Source organism: Nyctereutes procyonoides, unplaced genomic scaffold, assembly GCF_905146905.1.
Source record: "Nyctereutes procyonoides isolate TBG_1078 unplaced genomic scaffold, NYPRO_anot_genome, whole genome shotgun sequence".
NCBI lineage: Eukaryota > Metazoa > Chordata > Mammalia > Carnivora > Canidae > Nyctereutes > Nyctereutes procyonoides.
The window spans coordinates 9,684,070-9,706,037 of record NW_026575031.1 but is presented as its reverse complement, the minus strand read 5'-3'; the positions used below and the strand labels follow the sequence as shown (position 1 = coordinate 9,706,037).

The window sequence follows — 21,968 nt, the reverse complement described above, 5'->3', positions numbered from 1 at the left end:
TTAAAATATAATTTCCTTCCTTTGTTCCATGGAATGTTTAGGGTTAAATTAATCATATTCTTCATTTCATAATACTTCTCATAACAGGTCTCCTTCAGGCCCCTCTTTAAAAAATTAATTTATTAATTAACTGGTTTTTCCTTTCTTATAACCCATTCCTAGTCTCCTCCCCTCATGACAGGGAAACATTTTGATGTAAATCAAAATTAATATGTAACATTGTCTCCGAAAGTACTCTTACAAAAGAAAAAGTATATTTGTTATAGTGCAATATTTCATCCAGTAGGTTTTTTGTTTTATATATTTTTCATCGTTAAAAGTTCCATTGGGTCTTCTATCTTCCATTTCTCTTCTTATCTTCCTGTTTTCCTTTACTTCCTATAGAGCATATTTATAATATTTAAAATAGCTGTTTTAAGGTCTTTGTCAGCTAATTCTATCATCTCTGTCATTTCTAGATCTAGTTCTATTGATTGACATTTTTCCTGGTCATGAGTTATATTTTTCTGCTTCTTTACATGCCTGGTAATTTTTTAAGTAATCATTATATTTTAAATATTATTTATTTTTTTGTTTTTAGAGAGGGAGCGTGAGCAGGAAGAGGGACAGAGGGAGAAAGAAAGAGAATCCACACTGGGTGTGGAGCCCAACATGAGGCTCAATCTCACAACTCTGAGATCATGACCTACACTCAAATCAAGAGTCAGACCTTACTTGACTGACCCACCCAGGCGCTTCTGTAGAAGACATTATTTTTGGAGCAGTTTTAGGATGCACTGTCATTGCAGACAATCAAGAACAGTTCTAATATGACCGTGTAAAGGTATATCTGAAAAATCAAGACAATATGACTATCTTGGTTTAAGGAACAATTAAAGGCTTGGGAGGAGAAGATACTTTTACCATTTGGAAGCTTAATGTATCCAGGGAGAAATTAAAAGATGCTAAATATTATCACTTTTAAATGCAACACTTCAACTTTATTAGCTGAAGCTTTGATGTGTTCTTAAGCATAAACCGTGGAAATGTGACAGCAAAGCTGACCAAACATATTTTAAAAAATTGAACTCTAACTTTCCACCAATTTCTCTTTTATAATGGGAGCCACACTTCCACATGGGGAGGAAGGAAAAGAGCTGGTGAGAAGACTTCATAGCCAGTCCTGAAACAAACTCCATGTTTTAATACACTATCAGGATAATGTCCATCACCAGTTGAAAATGAAGCTGCACTCCTTGATGACAGGAATGTCTTTCATTTTTGTGTATGAATCTAACATATGCATCTAACAATGGCCTGGTTAATCACAGAGGTTTGACACATATCACTGAATGAGTGCTGAATGGCTGCATAAGGAGACATAATAATTCACACAGGCAGTATGATGTGGTGGGATACACCTTGGGAACTCTGCAGCCTTTTCCCGATTCTGATATCTTCTCCACCTTTTTCTAAGCATCACTGTGGGAGTATGCATGCATGTGTGTGCACACACACAAACACACACACACCTCCCTCTTACGAGGGACTCAGCTCCTACAAAATTATCAGTGTAAGAGTCACTTGAGTCTCATGTCAAACTGTGAGTCATTAGGACTGAGAGTCTGCAGAAACCTTATCCACAGATTAAAGACAACTCATGTCAACATAAATTTAATGAGCATCTACTCTGCGCCCAGAACTGTGCTGGAAACAAAGCAATGCAAGAAAAGTGACCTCTATGGGTCCTACTCTAGGGGGATTTTTAATCTGGCTGACAAGATAAGACAAATAAAGGATATCACAGAGAGCTCCGTCCAGTGATGAAATATGTAGCACAGGTGACCAAGATTAAGTGAGAGCATGATAAAGGAGGCTAATGTGGCATGAAGTAGTCAGTAAAAACTTCACCAAGAAAGGTACATTGAGAATGAGGTGTCTCCAGGATGCCTAGTGAAGTTGCAGTGGTACAGCTTGTCACTAGAAGCATGGGGATGCTTTAATCAGAAAAATGTGGGCTTAAGTCCTGCCTTGGCTTCTTCTTTCTGCCTTGTGACCTCAACCCTTCTAAGCTTCGGGTTACTTCTCTTACTCCTCTTTAATGTGGGGATAACCACAGGGTTGTGGAGATGATTAAATGAGATCATGCCTATGCAGTGCTTGGCACTGTGCCCAGCACTACAATGATGATGATGATGTTGTTGGCTGGCAAGGAAGATAAGTTTGACGGGGATGTGTTTGGAAGCAAGAAGGTTTCCATGCAGGCTCAAGATTCAAATTCAGGAGTTGTGGGCACACAAGTGAGAGATGAGTCCATAAAACAAGATGAGCTCTTTGTGGGAGGACAGTGTGAGCAGGACAGAAGGAGCAAGATCACAGGAAAACTTCATGCAGATCTGAGCACTGTTAGCCGCCCCTCACCCTAGTAAGATGTGGAAGCTAAAGCCGAAGCCTCATTCCCCATGTAAGCAACCATTCTAGCCCCACCATGGCTTCACTGGGACAGGCTATTGTCCCCCATTCCCAGGCCTCTCACAAGCCACGATGAGGACTGAGTGAGAACAGATCAGTGCAAATCCATTACCACTCAAAGTTTACACTCTATGGACAGTCAAACTTGATACCCAAAGCATAGCACACAGTCATTATGGTAGCGCTGTATGTCAAGTCAGAAATCACCAAAATGGACAAAAGATTCATGAGACACTCATTCACCCCTCCAGCAACGATGCACCAAATTTCTGCAAAATAAGTCTGGCTCTCTGTTGTTAATGGCTGTATAATGATAAAAATAAATATCACACAATCACTGCCCTCAAGAGAGCAGGCTCATAAACAAATCTCACAAACATGTGCTATGTCCAATAGAGAACTCCAGAGTACTGTGAACATAATGGCCTGTGTTCAGGTGGGAAAGGTCCAACCAGCCTTGTTGAGCAGGAGCTGACACCACTTTCAAGTGGCTGTTCAGAATTCACGAGTCAGGGTGAAGAACGGATATTTGCTTCCTCCTCCTCCTACCCACCACTCCTTGGCACCTTCTCTTATTACCATAATGTTACCCACCCTCCTGACTGTAATCTTAGCATAAATGTGTTCAATACAATGCTCCCGAGCCACCTGAATGCTCTTTCCTTACTCCTATCTCATGTTCCTTTAGTGGCAGTTTTTCCAACCTTCACCCTCTCCTCTGAGGCTGTGCTGTGTTACCTCCACCTACAATTCACCTGTCAGCTCTGCTCACTCCCTGACCTCATTCCTTGGCCTGCACAGACCTGCCACTCCAGGAGAACTTCAGGTTTCCCTTTGGGCTTCTCTCCTTTCTGTTCTGAGTTATATCCAGAGATGTGTCCGCACCCTGACCTGGAGAGGCTTGGTGCCAATATTTGATCACATAGGAAAATACTTGATATGTTTAATAAGGTGAAAATACTAGAGCACTGAACTGTATGCATAATATTAGGAGGTGGGCTCAGATTTGAGTACAAGCTTAGCAGTGAAATCAGTGATAGATCTGCAACTTCCTAGCTGTGCAACTTTGGCCAAAATTGCCAACTTTTCTTAGCCTCTGATTCTTAATCTTTAAAATGAGGATAATAATAGCAGCTTCTGTGTAGAGTTGTCCTGAGGCCAACTTAGCAGGATGCCTGGCAGGTATTATTATTATTATTATTATTATTATTATTATTATTATATTGTTATTATTGAGTGGGGTGGCCTGCCAATGCTGGATTTGAAGGGAGAGAGTCTCCAGAGCATTGGTGGAAGGATGCGCTGGGGTATATTGCTGTACTTAAAGAGTACAGAATGGGGAAAATATGGCAGGGGACAAAGCAAAGAAGTTGGCTGGCAAAGAGAAGAGTTGCCTTCTCAGGAATAAAAACAGTATTGTACTTTCTTTCTAGAATTTCTCTATCAGGTACAAAATCTTACTTTTCTAAGCTTTTGCTACAGTTTCCTTTCTTTTCTGCCTTCCTTTATGATGCTTTCCTTGATAAGCTTCCAAGACAATATACCTATGAAAAGGGGGGAATCCAAGCCACAGACCTCTTTGTCTAAGAATCTGATGGTTTGAGCCAAAATTCTAGCTATTTCGCTTGAAGATGGAGATTCGTGGCCAGGGGATAAGTGAGACCAAGTGAGGCTACTGAGTCTTGCCAAAAGAGGTGTGCCTGTCCCATTCTGCTTGCAGGCAGGGAAACTCACAACTTTTTTGGCCCTGGCATTGCTTATCTGACCAACCAGAAGCCTAACCTTTGCACAGAGTCTCTCCCATGAGCCCCAGAGAGGAACTCAGGAAGGCAGGGAGAGAGGTTGGCAATATCATCAACCCATTGCCCCAGACAGCTCCTGACTGGTCCCGCAAGTACCAAATGTATGGTTTCTTGCACCCAGGGAATCCATAGCATTCCTAAATCCACAGCCCACAGGAGATTTATTTGCTCTTTCTGCAGTGATGAGGTGCCTGGGGATCCCCACCCGTGTGATCACCAATTTTGACTCTGGCCACGACACAGACGGAAACCTGATCATAGATGAGTATTATGACAGCACGGGCAGGATCTTGGAGAATAAGAAGAAGGACACTGTCTGGTGAGAGACAATCTTTCCAAGGCAAACCCCTCCAGCAGAGAGTGGGGTAGGACTGCACCCACAAGCCTTCTGCCCTCTCACACCGCCCTCACTTACATCAGTCCCAGGGCTCTGTGTCCCCAACTCGAAGGCTGAGACACAGTGGAACACAAAACCTATTCTGAGTTCAGAATCCTCATATCACAAGAGCTTTCTACTCTGGGTGCAGTTTCCCTATTTGTCATCTTCTTCATTTAATATCAGCCTTTAGCTCTGACCGCAGGAAGGCCTGAAGCCTCACCTCCAGACACACCACGAGTGCCTCTGTCAGCAGCAGCACACACAAGAAAGGGCCAGAGGACCTTTTGGGGAGTGAGAGATTTTTAACTTCAGGGAAGTTTTGACTTTTAACTTTTAACTTTAACTTCAGGGAAGCCTTCACTCTCTATTCACAGAAAAAAGTTCTTTTCTGAGCAAGTTGGGCCTCACAGGAGGAAGAGCTGCCACCCCCTTACCCATAGAGGTTTGAAGGCCCAGGGTACACTAAATCTGTCTTTCTATTTGCCCACCGTCCCCTGCCTTGCTCTGGAAAGAACACAAGCACTACAGACTCTCCCTCAGCATCATTTGACCTTGATTCCTCTGGCTTCTCCTTTAGGAATTTTCACGTGTGGAATGAGTGCTGGATGGCTCGAAAGGACCTCCCTCCTGGATATGGAGGCTGGCAGGTGCTGGATGCCACACCTCAGGAGACAAGCAATGGTGAGGCTATCCAGAAAAAAGGTGGAACCCATTCCCACAGAAACCGCCCTTGCCCCTGCCTGACCCTGCAGCAACAGCCTGGCCCATTGTAACTCTTCTGTTCTCAGGCCTCTACTGCTGTGGCCCTGCCTCTGTCAGAGCCATCAAAGAGGGAGAGGTGGATCTGAACTATGACACAGCCTTTGCCTTTTCCATGGTGAATGCGGACTGCATGTCCTGGCTTGTCTATGGAGGGAAGGAGCAGAAAATTCACCGGGAAACGAATACTGTTGGCAATTTTATCAGCACCAAGAGCATTCAAAGCAATGAGCGAGATGACATCACGGAGAACTACAAATACATAGAAGGTATGACTGAGCCAGCCCCTGCCAGAGTCCAAGTCCTATGAACACCTTCCCCAGGGAACCTCCCAGCCAGCTGAGACAGCCCTCTGGGGAACTAGAAGGAATCTGAGGGACAGATCCCAGGTCTTATGCCTCCTCATTTTTAAGGTCCCAGTTGAGATGCTCTCATTGCCTCACTTCCTTGTGCCCACCGCCACCCCACATCCCACAGGCCAGTGAGCATCCTCCAGAAGATGTTCCCAATGACCATAAGGCCACCGACGGGCATCCTACCATATGAATCCTTCCTGCTGCCTTCCTGAAAAGTTAGCCTCCTTCTCAAGATGGGAGGGGATTTAGTAAACCCTATTCTATTAATTTAATGAATTTCATTTAACATATTTTCTAATTAACTTTGTTTTATTGAGTTTTTGGAGGACAATACAGACCACCGACCAGTACCCAGGCCAATATAAGGCCGAATGTTTAGTCTGACACTGCCTCTGCTGAGAGGTGGGCGACCTGGAAGAGGCCCCTTACTCAGGTTAGCAGGGGCAAATAGGCAACTACAGTAGTCAGGCGTGAACACATTCCCAGAATTTGAGCAAGGTCAACCACTGGATTCAATCACCATGGAGCCAAGTGAAAAATATACAGTCTATGAGGACCAGAAGCTGGGAAAGGAGTAGGAGCTGAGCAGGAGTGAATCAGAAAAGGAGGGGAGTGGGAGGTAGCTGAGCAGTTACTGGGAGTGCTGAAGAGTAGCATCTGTGGTGTGTCTATATGGGCCTTGGGGACCCACAGAGAAGCTCCAGAATATAAGCCTATGAAGGGGTTTACCAGTGCACCTGAGTGGCTCAGTTGGTTAAGCACCTGCCTTCGGCTTGGGTCATGAACCCTGGACCTGGGATCAGGCCCTGCATCAAGCTCCTTGCTCAGCAGGGAGTCTGCTTCTCCCTCTTCCTCTGCCTGCCACTCCCCCTACTTGTGCTCTCTCTCTCTCTCTCTGCCAAATAAATAAATAAATAAAATATTTAAAAAAAAAAAAAAAAGGAAGGGGTTTTACACAGTGAGAGGCAAGCACTGAACACAGCCCAGCCTGCTGTTAGTCATCCCCTTCATCTCCATCCACTCTGGGGTTACCTTGGTTGGGGTGCCCAGGACAGATCCTGAGGCAAGGATACCAGGATGGTTTATCTGTGAGGCCATCCAGGAACTACTGGAAGGAGAGTGAGCAAGTGAGACAGGCGAGGGAAGAAAGCCAATGCAGGGTGCCTTGTCCAGCCAGTTAGGAGCACAGGCAGCTGGAGCTCAGCTCCTGCAGGGGAGCTTTATAAATGTTGCCAGGGAAAACACTTTTATTTGCTAAATATGGTAACCCTACCAGGGATTCAGTGTCAAGTGCAGAACACCACCACAGATTTATCCCACCCAAGAGGCAAGGGGGCTAGGCTATTTATCCCCCAACTCCTGTCAAGCAGGGACTGAGGCCCTTACTCCTTGGGGTGTCAAGTTCCTAGCACTTCAGGCCTGTTCCATGCATAGTCTATGGCAGCTCTGGTAACAAAGAAAGCCCTAGACAAAGAGTAGAAGGTGCTAGAATTTGAATGTAGGGCATGTGGGCACTGAACTGGTGAGTGCCAAGGGGATGTGGGTAGGCACTGACAGCATTTGCTAGGGATCCATGGGATTCCACTGTAATCTTGGGGGTTTGGAGTTATATGCCTGTGGGCTTGAGAGTGCTATTCAGTCAGGCAGTATCTGATCTTTTCCTACTCAGCCTGACAGGATCTGAAGATAGAACAGACCACATGTGAGCTAAACCTGATTCACATCTCCCTGGGCCAACTCTTGCTGAAGCATGTGCGTGGAGATCCTCTTCTGCCTGGAACCAGGCTTAGAATGACCTCCAGAGCAAGGAGATAAAAAGTGGCGTCTGTCTGGGGAAGATGTGGGGATGCTCTGAAGGGGTGGGACAGACTCTGAGGGCAGTGAGTACCAAGTGAACACAGCTGCTAGGATTATTAGGGAAGCATGGGTGAGTAGTCCTGTGTATCCTGGCCACAGTATCATCCCAGGACTGAAGCCAAGTCTCTCTGGAAACTCCGATTGCCTGAATTTTACTTTAATTTACTTTAATTCAATTTTATTTTCTCTCCTTTCTTTTCCCTTCCTTCTTTCCTTCCTTCCTCTTTTTTCTTTGTCTTTCTTTTTCTCTCTCTCTTCTTTCTTTCTTTTCTTCCTATGGCTTCTCTCACCTTCATGCCCAGGAATTTGTCTACACCTGACCAATTGTTTGGTTCTAGAACAGGAAATTACACTGTGCTGCTGTCTTTAAGAGGCTTACTCTTCTCCATTTGTGGGCCTTTGTCTTTCCCCTGGGGAAGGCAGGATAGAGTCTAAGGGTTGGAAGCATAGATTTTTGTGTTGGGCACATTTCATTTCCACCTGGATTCTGCCCCTTGCAAGTTGTGGGACTTGGACAAATGACAGGGCCTCTCTGAGCCCCATTTTACTCATCTGGATGAATTCAATTTTGTTGGTGAGGAAATGGTGAATAAGGAACCCTTGTGCACTGTTGATGGGAATGCTAGCTGGTACAGCTTCTGTGGAAAACAGTATGGTGGTTTCTCAAAAAATTAAAAATAGAACTACCATATAACCCAACAATTGCACATTTGAGTATTTGAAGAAAACTAAAACACTAACTTAAAAAGATACATGCGCCCCTATGTTTGTTGCAGCATTTTTTATAATAGCCAAGCTATGGAAACAACCCAAGTGTCAACTGATGGATGAATGGATAAACAAAATGTGGTATATAATTGAATATTATTCAATCACAAAAAACAATGGAATCTTGCCATTTGCAACAATATGGAAGGAACTTGAGGGCATTATGCTAAGTGAAATAAGTTAGACTATGACAAACACTGTACGATTTCCTCTTTTATATGTGGAATCTAAAAAAAGAAAAGAAAACAAGTTCATAGATACAGAATATAGATTGCTGGTTACAAGAGGCAGGGGGGTGGGATGGGAGAAATGGGTAAAGAGAGTCAAAAGGTAAGCAAACAAACAAATAAATGAATAAAATAGTGCTAGTGATTTAATAAAAATAGTTCTAGGACTTTCATGGCACCAAAGAGAAGGTCCAAAGGGTCCTCCCTATCTCTACTGGGGATATCATTGTCACATGGGCACTGCTAAAAAATATTCATACTCAATAAATAGTAACAATACATCCCTCTCATGGTTGATGTGAGGATGAAAGGTATGAAATACTTTGCAAAGCTGACACTTAGAAAGCACCTGATGAGGGGCCTGATGGCTCAGTCGGTTAAGCATCTGCCTTCTGCTCAAGCTCAGGTCTGTGATCACAGGGTATTGGGATAGAGCCCTGCATCCCATCATACTGCATCCACTGAATGATCTCCCTGTTGAGGGGGGAGCTTGCTGCTCCCCCTGCCCCTCCCTGTCCTCATGCACGCCCGTACACACCCACATTTGTGCTTACCCTCTCTCTTTCTCAAATAAATAAATAAATAAATAAAATCCTTAAAAAAGAAAGAACGGAAGAGAGAGAGAGAAAAAATAAAAGAAAGCACCTGATGAAGAGTAGGGAGTGTCTGTTATTAGAAATGGGGTTTAACAGGCCTGCAGTGTTCAGCCAAGGCTTACCTCTCAGGGTCAGCCTGGCCCACACCTGGTGCTATCGCTGCCCTTCCAGGTTCCCCCCAGGAGAGGCAGGTGTTCCTGAAGGCTCTTCAGAAGCTGAGGGCTGGAAGGTCTGAAGACCCCCATCAAGCATCGACATCCATGCCACTGAGCGAGGACAGCCTTCGGAGGCTACATATGCCTTCCCTTCAGCCCAGTGATGTTGTCCAGGTTTCCTTGAAATTCCAGCTGCTTGCCCCACCCCACATGGGCCAGGACATAAGCTTTGTCCTGCTGGCCCTTAACATGTCATTCCAGTTCAAGGACCTCAAAGTGAACCTGAGTGCCCAGTCCCTGCTGCATGATGGTAGCCCGCTACTCGCTTTCTGGCAGGACACAGCCTTCATCACACTCTCTCCTGAAGAAGGTATGCGCCCTGGGTATAGGCATGAGGACAGTCTGTGTACACAGAGTGGGTTATGGAAATGCCAGTAGGAACAACCCAGATAAAAATGTTCTGGGGACAGGTCCCTGTGATACCAGTCTTCCTAAATGTCCCCTTTGGCACAGATTCCTTCTTCCCTCCTTTCTCTTCTTCCTCCTCCATCCCTTTACTACTCCAAGGAAGGGAGCCTGATTTAGTAGGGAAAGCCTGAGCTTTGGAGGCATCCAGAACTTGGTTAGAACCTCGATCCATCCATTTACCAGGAGAATGACCTTGTGGAAACCATTTTGCCTCTCTACCTGAAAACCTAATATCTGCTTCACTGGGGCTCAGTACATGTTAGTTCCTTCTTCTCCAAAGAAGGATCCCTCTAGATCTAACCCAGACCTAGCTGATTTTCCCAGCTACTTTCACCTCATCTTTTTGTTTTCTCCCTAGCAAAGACCCATTCCTGTAGAATTCCCTATTCCCAGTATAGCCAGTACCTGTCAACAGACAAGCTGATTCGCATCAGTGCCCTGGGCGAAGAGAAGAGCAGTCCAGAAAAGATCCTGGTGGACAAGATCATCACCTTAGCCTATCCAGGCATCATAATTAATGTAAGTTGTCTGGGGGGCTCCTGGGGATCTGGCTGGGGTTGGGGGGAGTGCAGCCCTCCAAGACTCTGTTCAGAAAAGCAGTCTCTCTTTTCCACTGCCTCTTCTGGTGTTCCCAAGTACCTTCCTATTGGGAACGTGAGATTCATCTGAAAACACTGGACAAGATGTCCATCCTCTTGCACCACTAAAGTCTTATGGGTTGGAGCACCTGGGTGGCTCAGTGGTTGAGCATCTGCTTTCAGCTCAGGTTGTGATCCTGGGTTCCTGAGATCGAGTCCTGCATCAGGTTCCCCTCAGGGAGCCTGCTTCTCTCTCTGCCTATGTCTCTGTCTCTGTCTCTCTCTCTCATGAATAAAAAAATAAAGACCTTATGGGTAGACCTTGAGCAGGTGCTATGGAGAGGACAGGAAGAGATCTCTTTCTTGTGCCACCTCCCACTGTTGGTCTTCCCCAGGGTCAACATGAGGAACTATGAGCTCCAGTGGAAGGAACCTGAATGGGGAGAAGAGCACTGCCTGAGATCAGCTCAGATTTGATTTGCCACCTCTTAGCCATGCATTCTTGGACAAGTCCCTGGGCCTCTGCTTCGGGAACTGTCAAATGAGAGGATTAGACTAGCTGGCCTCTGAGGACACCATCTGCTGTGACATTCTGTGGTCCTCTGAGTGGGAAGACTTCATGGGTCTCTTCAGTATTGTTTCCCCAAGGCCAAGCAGCCTCCTGGACCTTGTCAAATGAGCCTCTGGGATGCCTGGTGGGGTGCATCCAGCAAGCCCAGCCACTGGAGTCTTGTTTTAGGGAGGGTATCCAAAAGTACCTCCAGGTTTCCTGAAGCTACTTCCATCTTTCTATGGCCTTGAATGTTCCATTGCTCTACACTCACATATTGGTGTGAAAAGAAGTGAGCCCATTATGTTAAGAGGGAGAAAAGGAATGTAGTAGACTTGCAATAAGAAAGTGCCAAAGAAGATTCTATCCACTCAAATTATGCATGAGAATCCTTTGGGATTATTTTACATTCAGATGAAAGCCTTGGAGCAGAGATAACTTTTTTTTTTTTTTTGAGCAGAGATAACATTACTAGAGTATCCAATTTATCAGATTTTTCCATATTCTGGGTTGAGGGATATAAAATATTTTATACAAACACCTATGAATGTAGAAATGAATCAAAGTTTTACATAACAATATCTTTCATGATGTACGCTGATATTTTCTTCTGTTTCATTTTTAAAAAACATTAATGACAACATATCAAGTTGGTCTTAACCCATACCTAGAAAAACATGGGCCATAGAAATCCAGCTCTTCAGGAAATAGATCTGAAGAGAAATGCTGTCTGTAAAGGTTTGATGAATTGGGGAATGAGATTAATCTTCTGCTTCCTTCTTCTCCTCTGGATCTCTCTGTTTAGGTTTTAGGAGCTGCCATTGTGAACCAGCCACTCTCCATCCAGGTGCTATTTTCAAACCCCCTCTCAGAGTACGTTGAAGACTGTGTGCTAACTGTGGAAGGAAGTGGGCTCTTCAAGAAACAGCAGAGAGTCCTGTGAGTGCTGGTAGTACTCAGCCTTTGCTCCCATCTTATCCTGGGGTTTTCACTAGCCTTCTTTCTGGTGATGGGCACCCAGGCCAATCTCTGAGAACACCAGGGAAGGAAAGCCCTGGTTGCTGAGTGGAAAAGAGCTTTGGGGTTCTCATAATACCCATGGTCTTCTAAAATTCTCTCTTCTCTGCTACAGCATTGGAATCCTCAAACCTCAACACAGGGCCAGCATCACTCTGGAGACTGTCCCCTTCAAGAGTGGCCAAAGGCAGATCCAAGCGAATCTGAGAAGCAACAAGTTTAAGGACATCAAGGGTTACAGGAATGTCTATGTAGACTTGAGGTTATAAATTCTGGAACAATGAGCTGGATGCATGGATTTTAAGCTTCAAGAGAAGGAGCAAGTTCAAATGTAAGCTGTGACACTCCCCACCATGACAGAGGCTTTGCAGGGCTCCAAAGTAAGCAGCACAGGAGATGTCAGCGATGGATAATCCCCTGGGCCATTTGCACAGTTCCCCACGACTCTGATCAGAGCCCAGAAACTCTGTGGTGTCCAATCCAGAAGTGTGAGATAGCACAGAGGTCTGAGGACTCTGGTTGGGCTTGGCCATGACTTACTGCTCCCCCCACTTAAACTGGCTGAGTAGCTCGCTGTCATTTTGTCACTGCAGTGGCAAGTGCCCTAGTCCCAATAAACTTCAATCCTTGTTCTCACCTCCTTCACACTCATGTAGTCATCACTTTCCCTGCAGCAGTGCCCACATATTCCCTGGATGCTAAGAGTGTTCTATTGTTTCAATGCCTGAGTCCATTCAAGGCTGAATTACTGAGTGCCTAGTATGTGCCAGGCACTGTTCTGAACGTAGGGGAGAAAACAGTAAAGAAAGCAAAGGCTCTGCCCCCATGGAGCTTACATTCTATGTAAGGAGGTAGGATACAGATAGTAGATACGTCAACAGGTAAATAAGATATTTACAGATGATGTGTCAGTCATGATCTGGTCAGGAAAACCAAAACCGTTGTAAACGTTTCTACATACTACCCACTCTCTTCATATCATGGGGAAAAAAACCTACAAGATCTCCCACTTGGCCTTCCTTTGAATCTCTTTCCATATCATATCCAAGATGTTCCTCTTAACAGTTCCAGCCTCTTGGCTTGAAGTCTGCCAGTGCATTGTGGTGCTGGATGGACCTGGAATGACCATGGTTCAGAGATAAAGCCAGTTGAATAATGCAGTGAAATAGATTTTTGGTAGGAAATGAAGTACTTTCAGACCTTTCTATTGGTTGTAGCTTGTGTGCATGCTCCTTCTGTACACGAAGCAACTCCAGTCATTGTCTCCTCTCAGAGGGACCTGATTTCTCATGGCACTGTGCCAAGTTTGAGATGGAGAAAGGCATGATGCACCTGCCCTCCAGGAACTAGCTACATGACTGAGACAGCCATGTTAGGCATATATTAAATGCACACACATTAAATAAATACTTCTATTATATATAAACAAAAGGGTAAGTGTAATTGATCAGAGGGAAAGAAAAGGGTATGGTGAGAATTACATAGCAGGTTGAGGTCCTATTAAGGAATAGGCTGAGAACTAGGAGAACCCTGACAGCAGGGGTCAGGAAGTAGCATATAATTATTTCATTCTGTAACTGTTGCCTAACAATCATGAAACATGTTTTCAGGAAAACATTGTGGATGAGAACATCTTGCAGAGACAGTGACCTCTAAAGTACTTAGAACATTTCAACTACCACATCCTCAGACGCTTTCTTGAATCTTGACTTTAACACTACATTCATTAATTCTTTCACTCAGCAAATATTCACAGAGTTTCTACTAGGGGCCAGGCCTGACCTAGGCACTGAGGACACAAAAAGGTCCTTGCCTGTCCTCAAGGACCTCAAGTCTAAGCATGTGGAGAATGAAAAATGAACAGGAGGTTATAACAGAGTGGTGAGAACTACTGTTGGAGTGAGTGTAGGGTGTTATGAGAGCACGAAGAGGGGCAGCTTGTCTAATCTTGGGATTGTGAGTCAAGGAAAGCTTCCTGGAGGGAGTGGCATTTAAGCTAAAACCTGAAAGACCGGGAGCTAGCCGAAGAGACTCAGGGTCCAAGGGGTTGGGGTGGAGCAAAGCAGTCAGGAACTGCAAGTCAGTCAGATAGCTAGAGATCAGAGCTGGAAGAGCTAAGTAGCAGGAAAAAAGTAAGGCTAGAGCCAAGGGATGAAGAGCTTCAGTCAGGGAGTCTATAAAGAGTTTGGACAGTGATCACTAGTAGGCATCTGTTTCCTCTAAGTCTTGGATCATAGTCATCGCCTGCAATGTAAGTGTTTAAAGTAGTTTCTATTTGTTTCTATTTTGCAGGGCTGAGCAAACTTCATGTGATTGGAGATTCACTTAAAGGACAAATACTAAAAAAAAAAAAAAAAAAAAAAAAAAAAAGGACAAATAGTTCTCCACCCTTGTCTGTCATAGGAGCTTGCAATCCCCATTGGAGTCATTCCTCTGAACTAAAGCCTTCCCAAGCTTGTCTTTCAACTATTTATTTAACATTTACTGAGTACCTATGTACTGAATTTTCTAGGCCCAAGTTACAGAGCAATAAACAAAGATAACAAGGCAAAGGATTTGAATAGACATTTCTCCAAAGATGATATACAAATGGCCAAAAAGCATACAAAAAGATGCTTAATATCATTAATCATGAGAAAAATGCAAATCAAAATTACATTGAGATATTAAAAGTAAATGCCACACAATCCAGTGATTCCACTCCTGGAATTAAACTAAACTAAAATGTTAGTTCAAAATGATATATCCACTGCTATGTTTATTGTAGCATTAGAGTCAATAGCCAAGATATGGAAGCAATGTAAGTGTCCATCCACACACGAATGTATAAAAAAGATATCACACACACACACACAGAGGAATATTATTTAGCCATAAAAAAGAAAGATATCTTAACCCCTTGTGACAACATGGATGGACCTAGAGAGGATTATGCCAAATGAAATAAGTCAGAGAGAAAGACAAATACCATATGGAATCAAAGAACAAAGCAAACAGAACCGTAAATAGAGAGAACAACCTGATGGTTGCCAGAGGGGAGGAGAGTTGAGAAATGAGAAAAATGGGTGAAAGGGAGTGGGAGATACAGGTTTCTGGTTATGGAATGAATAAGTCACAGGAATAAAAGGTACACCATAGGGAATATAGCCAACAGTATTGTAATAGCATCATGTAGTGACAGATGGTAGCTACACTTGTGGTGAGCATAGCATAATATAAAGACCTGTCCAATCTCTATACTGTACACCTGAAACTAATGCAACATTGTATGTCGACTATACTTCAAAAAAAGCCCTACACCGAGATATTACCTTATACCTATTAGGATTGCTATTAAAAGAAAAACAGAAAATAACAAATAATGGTGGGAATGTGGAGAAATTAGAATTCTTGTGTATTGTTGGTAGGATGGTAAAATGGTGCAACCAGTGTGGAAAACAGTATGGCAGTTCCTCAAAAAGTTTAGGATAGTACAACCATATGATTCAGCAATCCCACTTCTGGGTATATTATCCAAAAGAATGAGAAGTGGGGGGTCGCCTGGGTGGCTCAGCAGTTGAGTGTCTGCCTTTGGCTCAGGGGGTGGTCCTGAACCTGAGATGAAGGGGCAAGGAAGAGTTGTAGTTTAATTGGTACAGAGTTTCAGTTCTGCAAGAGGGAAAGAGTCAGAGTCTTGAGATCTCTTTCACAACAATGTAAACATACTGAACACTACTAAACCGTATACTTAAAAATGGTCAAAATGATTCAGGCGACTGGGTGGCTTGGTCGGTTAAGTGTCCAACTCTTGATTTCAGCTCAGGTCATGTTTCATGGTCATGTGACTTAGTCCTGCTTTGGGCTCCACACTGAGCATGAAGCCTGTTGAAGATTCTCTCTTTCCCTCTGCTCATCCCTACACATGCCCATGTGTCTGCTCTCTCTCAAAAAAAAAAAAAAAAAAGTTTAAGATGGTAAGTTTTATGGTATGTGTTTTCAACTACAAAAATGTTTTTCTATGCTGTTCTAACATTTACAACTTTGTTAGATACAAAGTAATGATAACAATAGCATCCATGACAATGTCAGCAGGAATAAAAATATCCATTGATTGCCTAAAAATAAACAAACAAGCAAAACCGGATTTCAGTCTTTTTAAGTGTTGGTCTATTTCCTATTACCTTTACTCCTGGGGAACAGTCCTTCAGGGGTCCCAACTGAAAACCCCAGGGTGTTTCTTGGGAACCTTCATTCCTGGTGACCGTGAAACTCAAATTTTTAGCCTCCAGTCTGTGAGATTGTCCGAAGATCTGCTCAGATTCTCAGGCTGTCAGCTAAGTACTGTGAATCAGCAAGTGTCCTAAAGGGAAAAGTAGCATGCTGTCAGGCTCACTTCTCTGTGCTTCTCTTCTCCCTGAGATCTCAATCCTTCAAATCCTTCCTGCTTTGGTGCCTTCAGGCAGAGATTTGAAATATTTTATTCAGCTTTTCTGGTTATGATAAACAGGGGGTGATAATATCAAGCTAGATATTCTATCTAGAAGCAGAAGTCCTTGAGAGATTTTAAAAGAAGATTGAATAGAGAGACCTTCCTAGTGATAGTTTCAAGTACAGGCTAATAATGAAGTCAAATGTATGGGACCTGAGGTGGACCTGAACTGGACCTTATCTAGATCTGAGTCCAGTCTGTACCAAAACTGTGAGATCTTGAGAAAGCATCTGATCCTGGGAGGCTTAGAATTAAATTTCTAGTGTATGGACACCATGTTTATAGGTAGGTTATAATGTGCATTTTTAGGCTCATTTTTGCTGTTTTACCTCCATCACTATTCATTGTTCCTCTTTTGCATCATTTTAATATATGCTCTTTTAAAAAAAAAAATTTACACTCTGCCAATGTGCAGCTTGAACTCATGACCCTAAGATCAAGAGTCATATGCTCTATCGACTGAGCCAGTCAGGCACTCCAATATATATCCTTCTGAAACATCATGTTTTATTGTTAGTTGTCTTAAATTCTTTCTGGAAGGAGGCAGAATGTTAATTGGTTTACTCATTAGTTCATTCATTAAAATAAACGTGTTTACTCTCTAGACTTGTTTTCTCACCCATAAATCAGGAATAATGATCCCTCACTTAGTTCATACAATTGAAGTTCAGATCAGATGAGATGATGTATGTGAAAATGCTTTGTAAAGAAAGGTACCAGCATAATTAGTTTATTTAAACCTGGGAGTCATGCTGAATATCTTTTCTTCTTTGCCCCCGATATCCTAACCTTTAGCATGTCTTGTCAATTTAACTTCCTGCATTTCTGTCAAATATGACCACCTCTATCTTCACCATCATTCCCCTGACCAAGCCACCCACCATCATCTCTCGCTTGAATCATTATGGCACTCTCTTACTAGTCCTCTCTTTTTCACTTTGGCTCCCTTTAAATGATTTTCTCAATTTTAGCCAGTGTAGTATTTTAAAAATGCTCGTGTGATTGTTTCTCCCTTGTTTAAAGTCCCATTCAATAGCTTCCCAGAACTCTGAAGATAAAATTTAAAATCCTTAACTCAACTCTGCAAGATTTAGCCCTTACTTTACCTCTCCTCATCACAATCTGTGCTCCAGTCTCATGACCTTCCTTCAATTGCTCCCTGAAGGTCTTTACACATGCTGTTCTTTTTTTTTTTATTTTTTTATTTTTTATGAGAGTCACAGAGAGAGAGAGAGAGAGAGAGAGAGAGAGAGAGAGGCAGAGACACAGGCAGAGGGAGAAGCAGGCTCCATGCACCGGGAGCCCGACGTGGGATTCGATCCCGGGTCTCCAGGATCGCGCCCTGGGCCAAAGGCAGGCGCCAAACCGCTGCGCCACCCAGGGATCCCTACACATGCTGTTCTTGATCCTCCCATCCCAGCCCACCCTTGCCCCATTGCCTACCTATCTTTCTAGTTTCTCAGCTTAGCTATTGCTTTAGAAAACCTTCCCTGACTTCTACACCTAGGTCCAAGAACTCGGAGCTTGTTATCACAATAGCAAGCAGATAATTAATAGTGTAAGCACTTGATACTGTTTCCCCTGCCAGAATATAAGCTCCTTGATGGCAAGGACACATCTATCTAATGTATTACTCCATTACTAATGCCTATTACAATTCCTGATGCATAATAGTGCTCAATTAAGATTTGTGTCACAAATGAATTAATGAATCCTTCCTGGGTACACACTAGCTAGTTTTTCTGGCAGAGGCTGGGACATTGAAAGGTGTGGATGCAGTGGAAAGCAGGACAGAACTTTCTGGCCACTTGTCCCTCCAACTTCCTTGCATCTCTCCTTTTCCCAGTTCAGTCAAAACACAGCAGTCTGTGTCTCATTATGGGCTCCTGCAAAAGTGCCCCAATGAAATACTGCCCATAAGTGAGTATTTATGGAGCTCCCTGGGAATTACATCAGGAAAGAGAAGATTGTCTTTGCCAGTACCAAAAGTGAAACAAACCCCAAAAGGAATACCAGACCACAACTCCCCCATTGTTCTCCCATAGGTCAGAGGCTCACAGTGGAGAAAACAGTCTTCTGGTTAGCCTTTTCTTTTAATATTTATTCATTTAAGAGGGAGAGACAGAGACACAGAGAGAGACAGAGAGAGAGCGCACACAAGCTGGGGGGAGAGGCAGAGAGAGAGGGAGGAGCAGTCTCCCCACTGAGCAGGGAGACCTCATGCGGGGCTCTAACCCAGGACCCTGAGATCATGACCTGAGCTAAAGGCAGTCACTTAACCAACTGAGCCACCCAGATGCCCCTTAGTCAGCCTTTCTTTCTCTTGCAAGTTTTTGTTATTTTTCAAATAATAACACTATATTGTCATGGTATAAAGATACTAAAGGATACACAGAAAAAAAGAGCCATATACCCAGTCAGTGAATTTCCCTACACAGAAGCCATAACTTCCCAGAAATATTCTATGCAAACACAAATTCATATATATTCTCCCCCCACACTCCTTATATAAAGGTAGCATACTGTTCACACTGTTCTGTACCTTACTTGTTGCATTTAATGATATAGTTTGGAGATTGTTCCATATCAGCTTATGTAAGGCTACTTCATTCTTTTTCACATTTGCATAGTTTTCTATTGAATGCATGTCCCATAATATATCTATTTAGTCCCTTATTTCTGGACATTTATGTAGTTTCTGATATTTTGCTATTGTAACTACCAGTACAATGGATATACTTGTATAGATTTCATTTTACATGTTTGGTTATTTGCATTAGAATATCGAGAAGTGAAATGGCTGATTCAAAAGTATAGACATTATTCAGAATATTGAGTGGATTTCTTTTCTTGATGACTTAGTTTTTAATGAAATAATATTGTGGTATAAAGATGTTCTCTTTTATCAATATATAGGATGCTCCTTGCATAGAAACACTATTAGAATCATATCTCATTTCATGATTGGATTGTTTGTTTCTTTGGTGTTGAGTTTAATAAGTTCTTTATAGATCTTGGAAACTAGCCCTTTATCTGATAGGTCATTTGCAAATATCTTCTCCCATTCTGTAGGTTGTCTTTTAGTTTTGTTGACTGTATCCTTTGCTGTGCAAAAGCTTCTTATCTTGATGAAGTCCCAATAGTTCATTTTTGCCTTTGTTTCTTTTGCCTTTGTAGATGTATCTTGCAAGAAGTTACTGTGGCCGAGTTCAAAAAGGGTGTTGCCTGTGTTCTCTTCTAGGATTTTGATGGAATCTTGTCTCACATTTAGATCTTTCATCCATTTTGAGTTTATCTTTGTGTATGGTGAAAGAGAGTGGTCTAGTTTCATTCTTCTGCATGTGGATGTCCAGTTTTCCCAGCACCAGTTATTGAAGAGACTGTCTTTCTTCCAATGGATAGTCTTTCCTCCTTTATCGAATATTAGTTGACCATAAAGTTGAGGGTCCACTTCTGGGTTCTCTCTTCTGTTCCATTGATCTATGTGTCTGTTTTTGTGCCAGTACCACACTGTCTTGATGACCACAGCTTTGTAGTACAACCTGAAATCTGGCATTGTGATGCCCCCAGATATGGTTTTCTTTTTTAAAATTCCCCTGGCTATTTGGGGTCTTTTCTGATTCCAAACAAATCTTAAAATAATTTGTTCTAACTCTCTGAAGAAAGTCCATGGTATTTTGATAGGGATTGCATTAAACGTGTAAATTGCCCTGGGTAACATTGACATTTTCACAATATTAATTCTTCCAATCCATGAGCATGGAATATTTTTCCATCTCTTTGTGTCTTCTTCAACTCAACACCAAAGAAACAAACAATCCAATCATGAAATGGGCAAAAGACATGAACAGAAATCTCACAGACGAAGACATAGACATGGCCAACATGCACATGAGAAAATGCTCTGCATCACTTGCCATCAGGGAAATACAAATCAAAACCACAATGAGATACCACCTCACACCAGTGAGAATGGGGAAAATTAACAAGGCAGGAAACCACAAATGTTGGACAGGATGCAGAGAAAAGGGAACACTCTTACACTGTTGGTGGGAATGTGAACTGGTGCAGCCACTCTGGAAAACTGTGTAGAGGTTCCTCAAAGAGTTAAAAATAGACCTGCCCTCTGACCCAGCAATTGTACTGTTGGGGATTTACCCCAAAGATACAGATGCAATGAAACGCCGGGACATCCACACCCCGATGTTTCTAGCAGCAATGGCCACAATAGCCAAACTGTGGAAGGAGCCTCGGTGTCCATGGAAAGATGAATGGATAAAGAAGATGTGGTTTATGCATACAATGGAATATTCCTCAGCCATTAGAAACGACAAATACCCACCATTTGCTTCAACGTGGATGGAACTGGAGGGTATTATGCTGAATGAAGTAAGTCAATCGGAGAAGGACAAACATTGTATGTTCTCATTCATTTGGGGAATATAAATAATAGTGAAAGGGAATATAAGGGAAGGGAGAAGAAATGTGTGGGAAATATCAGAAAGGGAGACAGAACATAAAGACTCCTAACTCTGGGAAATGAACTAGGGGTGGTGGAAGGGGAGGAGGGTGGGGGGTGGGGGTGAATGGGTGACGGGCACTGAGGGGAGCACTTGACGGGATGAACACTGGGTGTTATTCTGTATGTTGGTAAATTGAACACCAATAAAAAATAAACTTAAAAAGATTAAAAAAAAGATTTTTAAAGCAATGTCTACAACCAACATGGAGCACAAAACTACAACCCCAAGATCTTAGATATTTTAATCTAAAACATCTTTACATCTTCTTAGATCTTTTTAGATATCTTATATATTTTAGGTATTTCCTTTTGAACCTTGGAACCAGCTTTTCTATTTTCAGAGAAGAAACTCGTTAGTAATTTTATTGGGAATGCATTAAACTTAAGAATAGCATTCTAAATTATCTTTTATAATCATTTTTTAGTTGACCCGGGGTTCCAGGTAAAAATCACATCATCTTCAAATAATAAAATATTTATCTCTTCATTTCTCATGAAGAATCGTTTTTTTTTGGGGGGGGGAATAAAAAGGCAGCAGCATCATTTCTTTCTTTAAACATAATAAGATTCTTCAAATGGGCAATGGTTCAAAGTTTTGAAAGTATAAAAGTGTAAATAGGAGAAAGTCATCTTCCTCTCCCATTTTCCAGCTCTCCCCCTCACAGGCACCCAATGTTCTTTGTAGTATTTTTTATTTCTTTCTATAGATATTCCATTTGCATGCAGGCCACCACAACTAGCCCTGAGGATGCTCCCGGTAGCAGTCTTAGAAGCCCCAGCAAAAGCTGGGCTTTATAAAACCAAAGAGAGCCAAAGAGGAGGTCCTTTCCTGTGTCTTGTCTCCTCAGTGACTAAACAAGTAGAAATAAAAGACATAGGCCCTGACTCCCAAGAGAGTTTCCAAACTTCTCTGGAAGAGTGTCGCAGATCTGACAGGCTTAGAAGAGCTGGGGCTCTGACTTCTACTTTTAGGACATTTATTTTTTCACCAACAAATTCTACCTCCTTATCTGCT

The 21,968-nt window shown here is 42.8% G+C and overlaps 1 protein-coding gene across 3 annotated transcripts in view; it reads left to right on the top strand.

Annotated features, from left to right (window-relative positions):
* Nucleotides 1-12,599, top strand: part of TGM5 (transglutaminase 5) — a 31,408-nt gene extending 18,809 nt beyond the window's left edge. For 2 of the 3 annotated variants that reach the window (XM_055316824.1, XM_055316823.1), the window contains exons 7-13: nt 4,434-4,572; nt 5,210-5,313; nt 5,421-5,660; nt 9,367-9,720; nt 10,177-10,337; nt 11,752-11,885; nt 12,079-12,599. In XM_055316824.1, the coding sequence (XP_055172799.1) occupies nt 4,434-4,572; nt 5,210-5,313; nt 5,421-5,660; nt 9,367-9,720; nt 10,177-10,337; nt 11,752-11,885; nt 12,079-12,232 (1,286 nt within the window). In that variant the 3' untranslated portion in view covers nt 12,233-12,599. The other variant, XM_055316825.1, reaches the window with a different exon arrangement.
* Nucleotides 12,600-21,968: the final 9,369 nt, after the last annotated feature.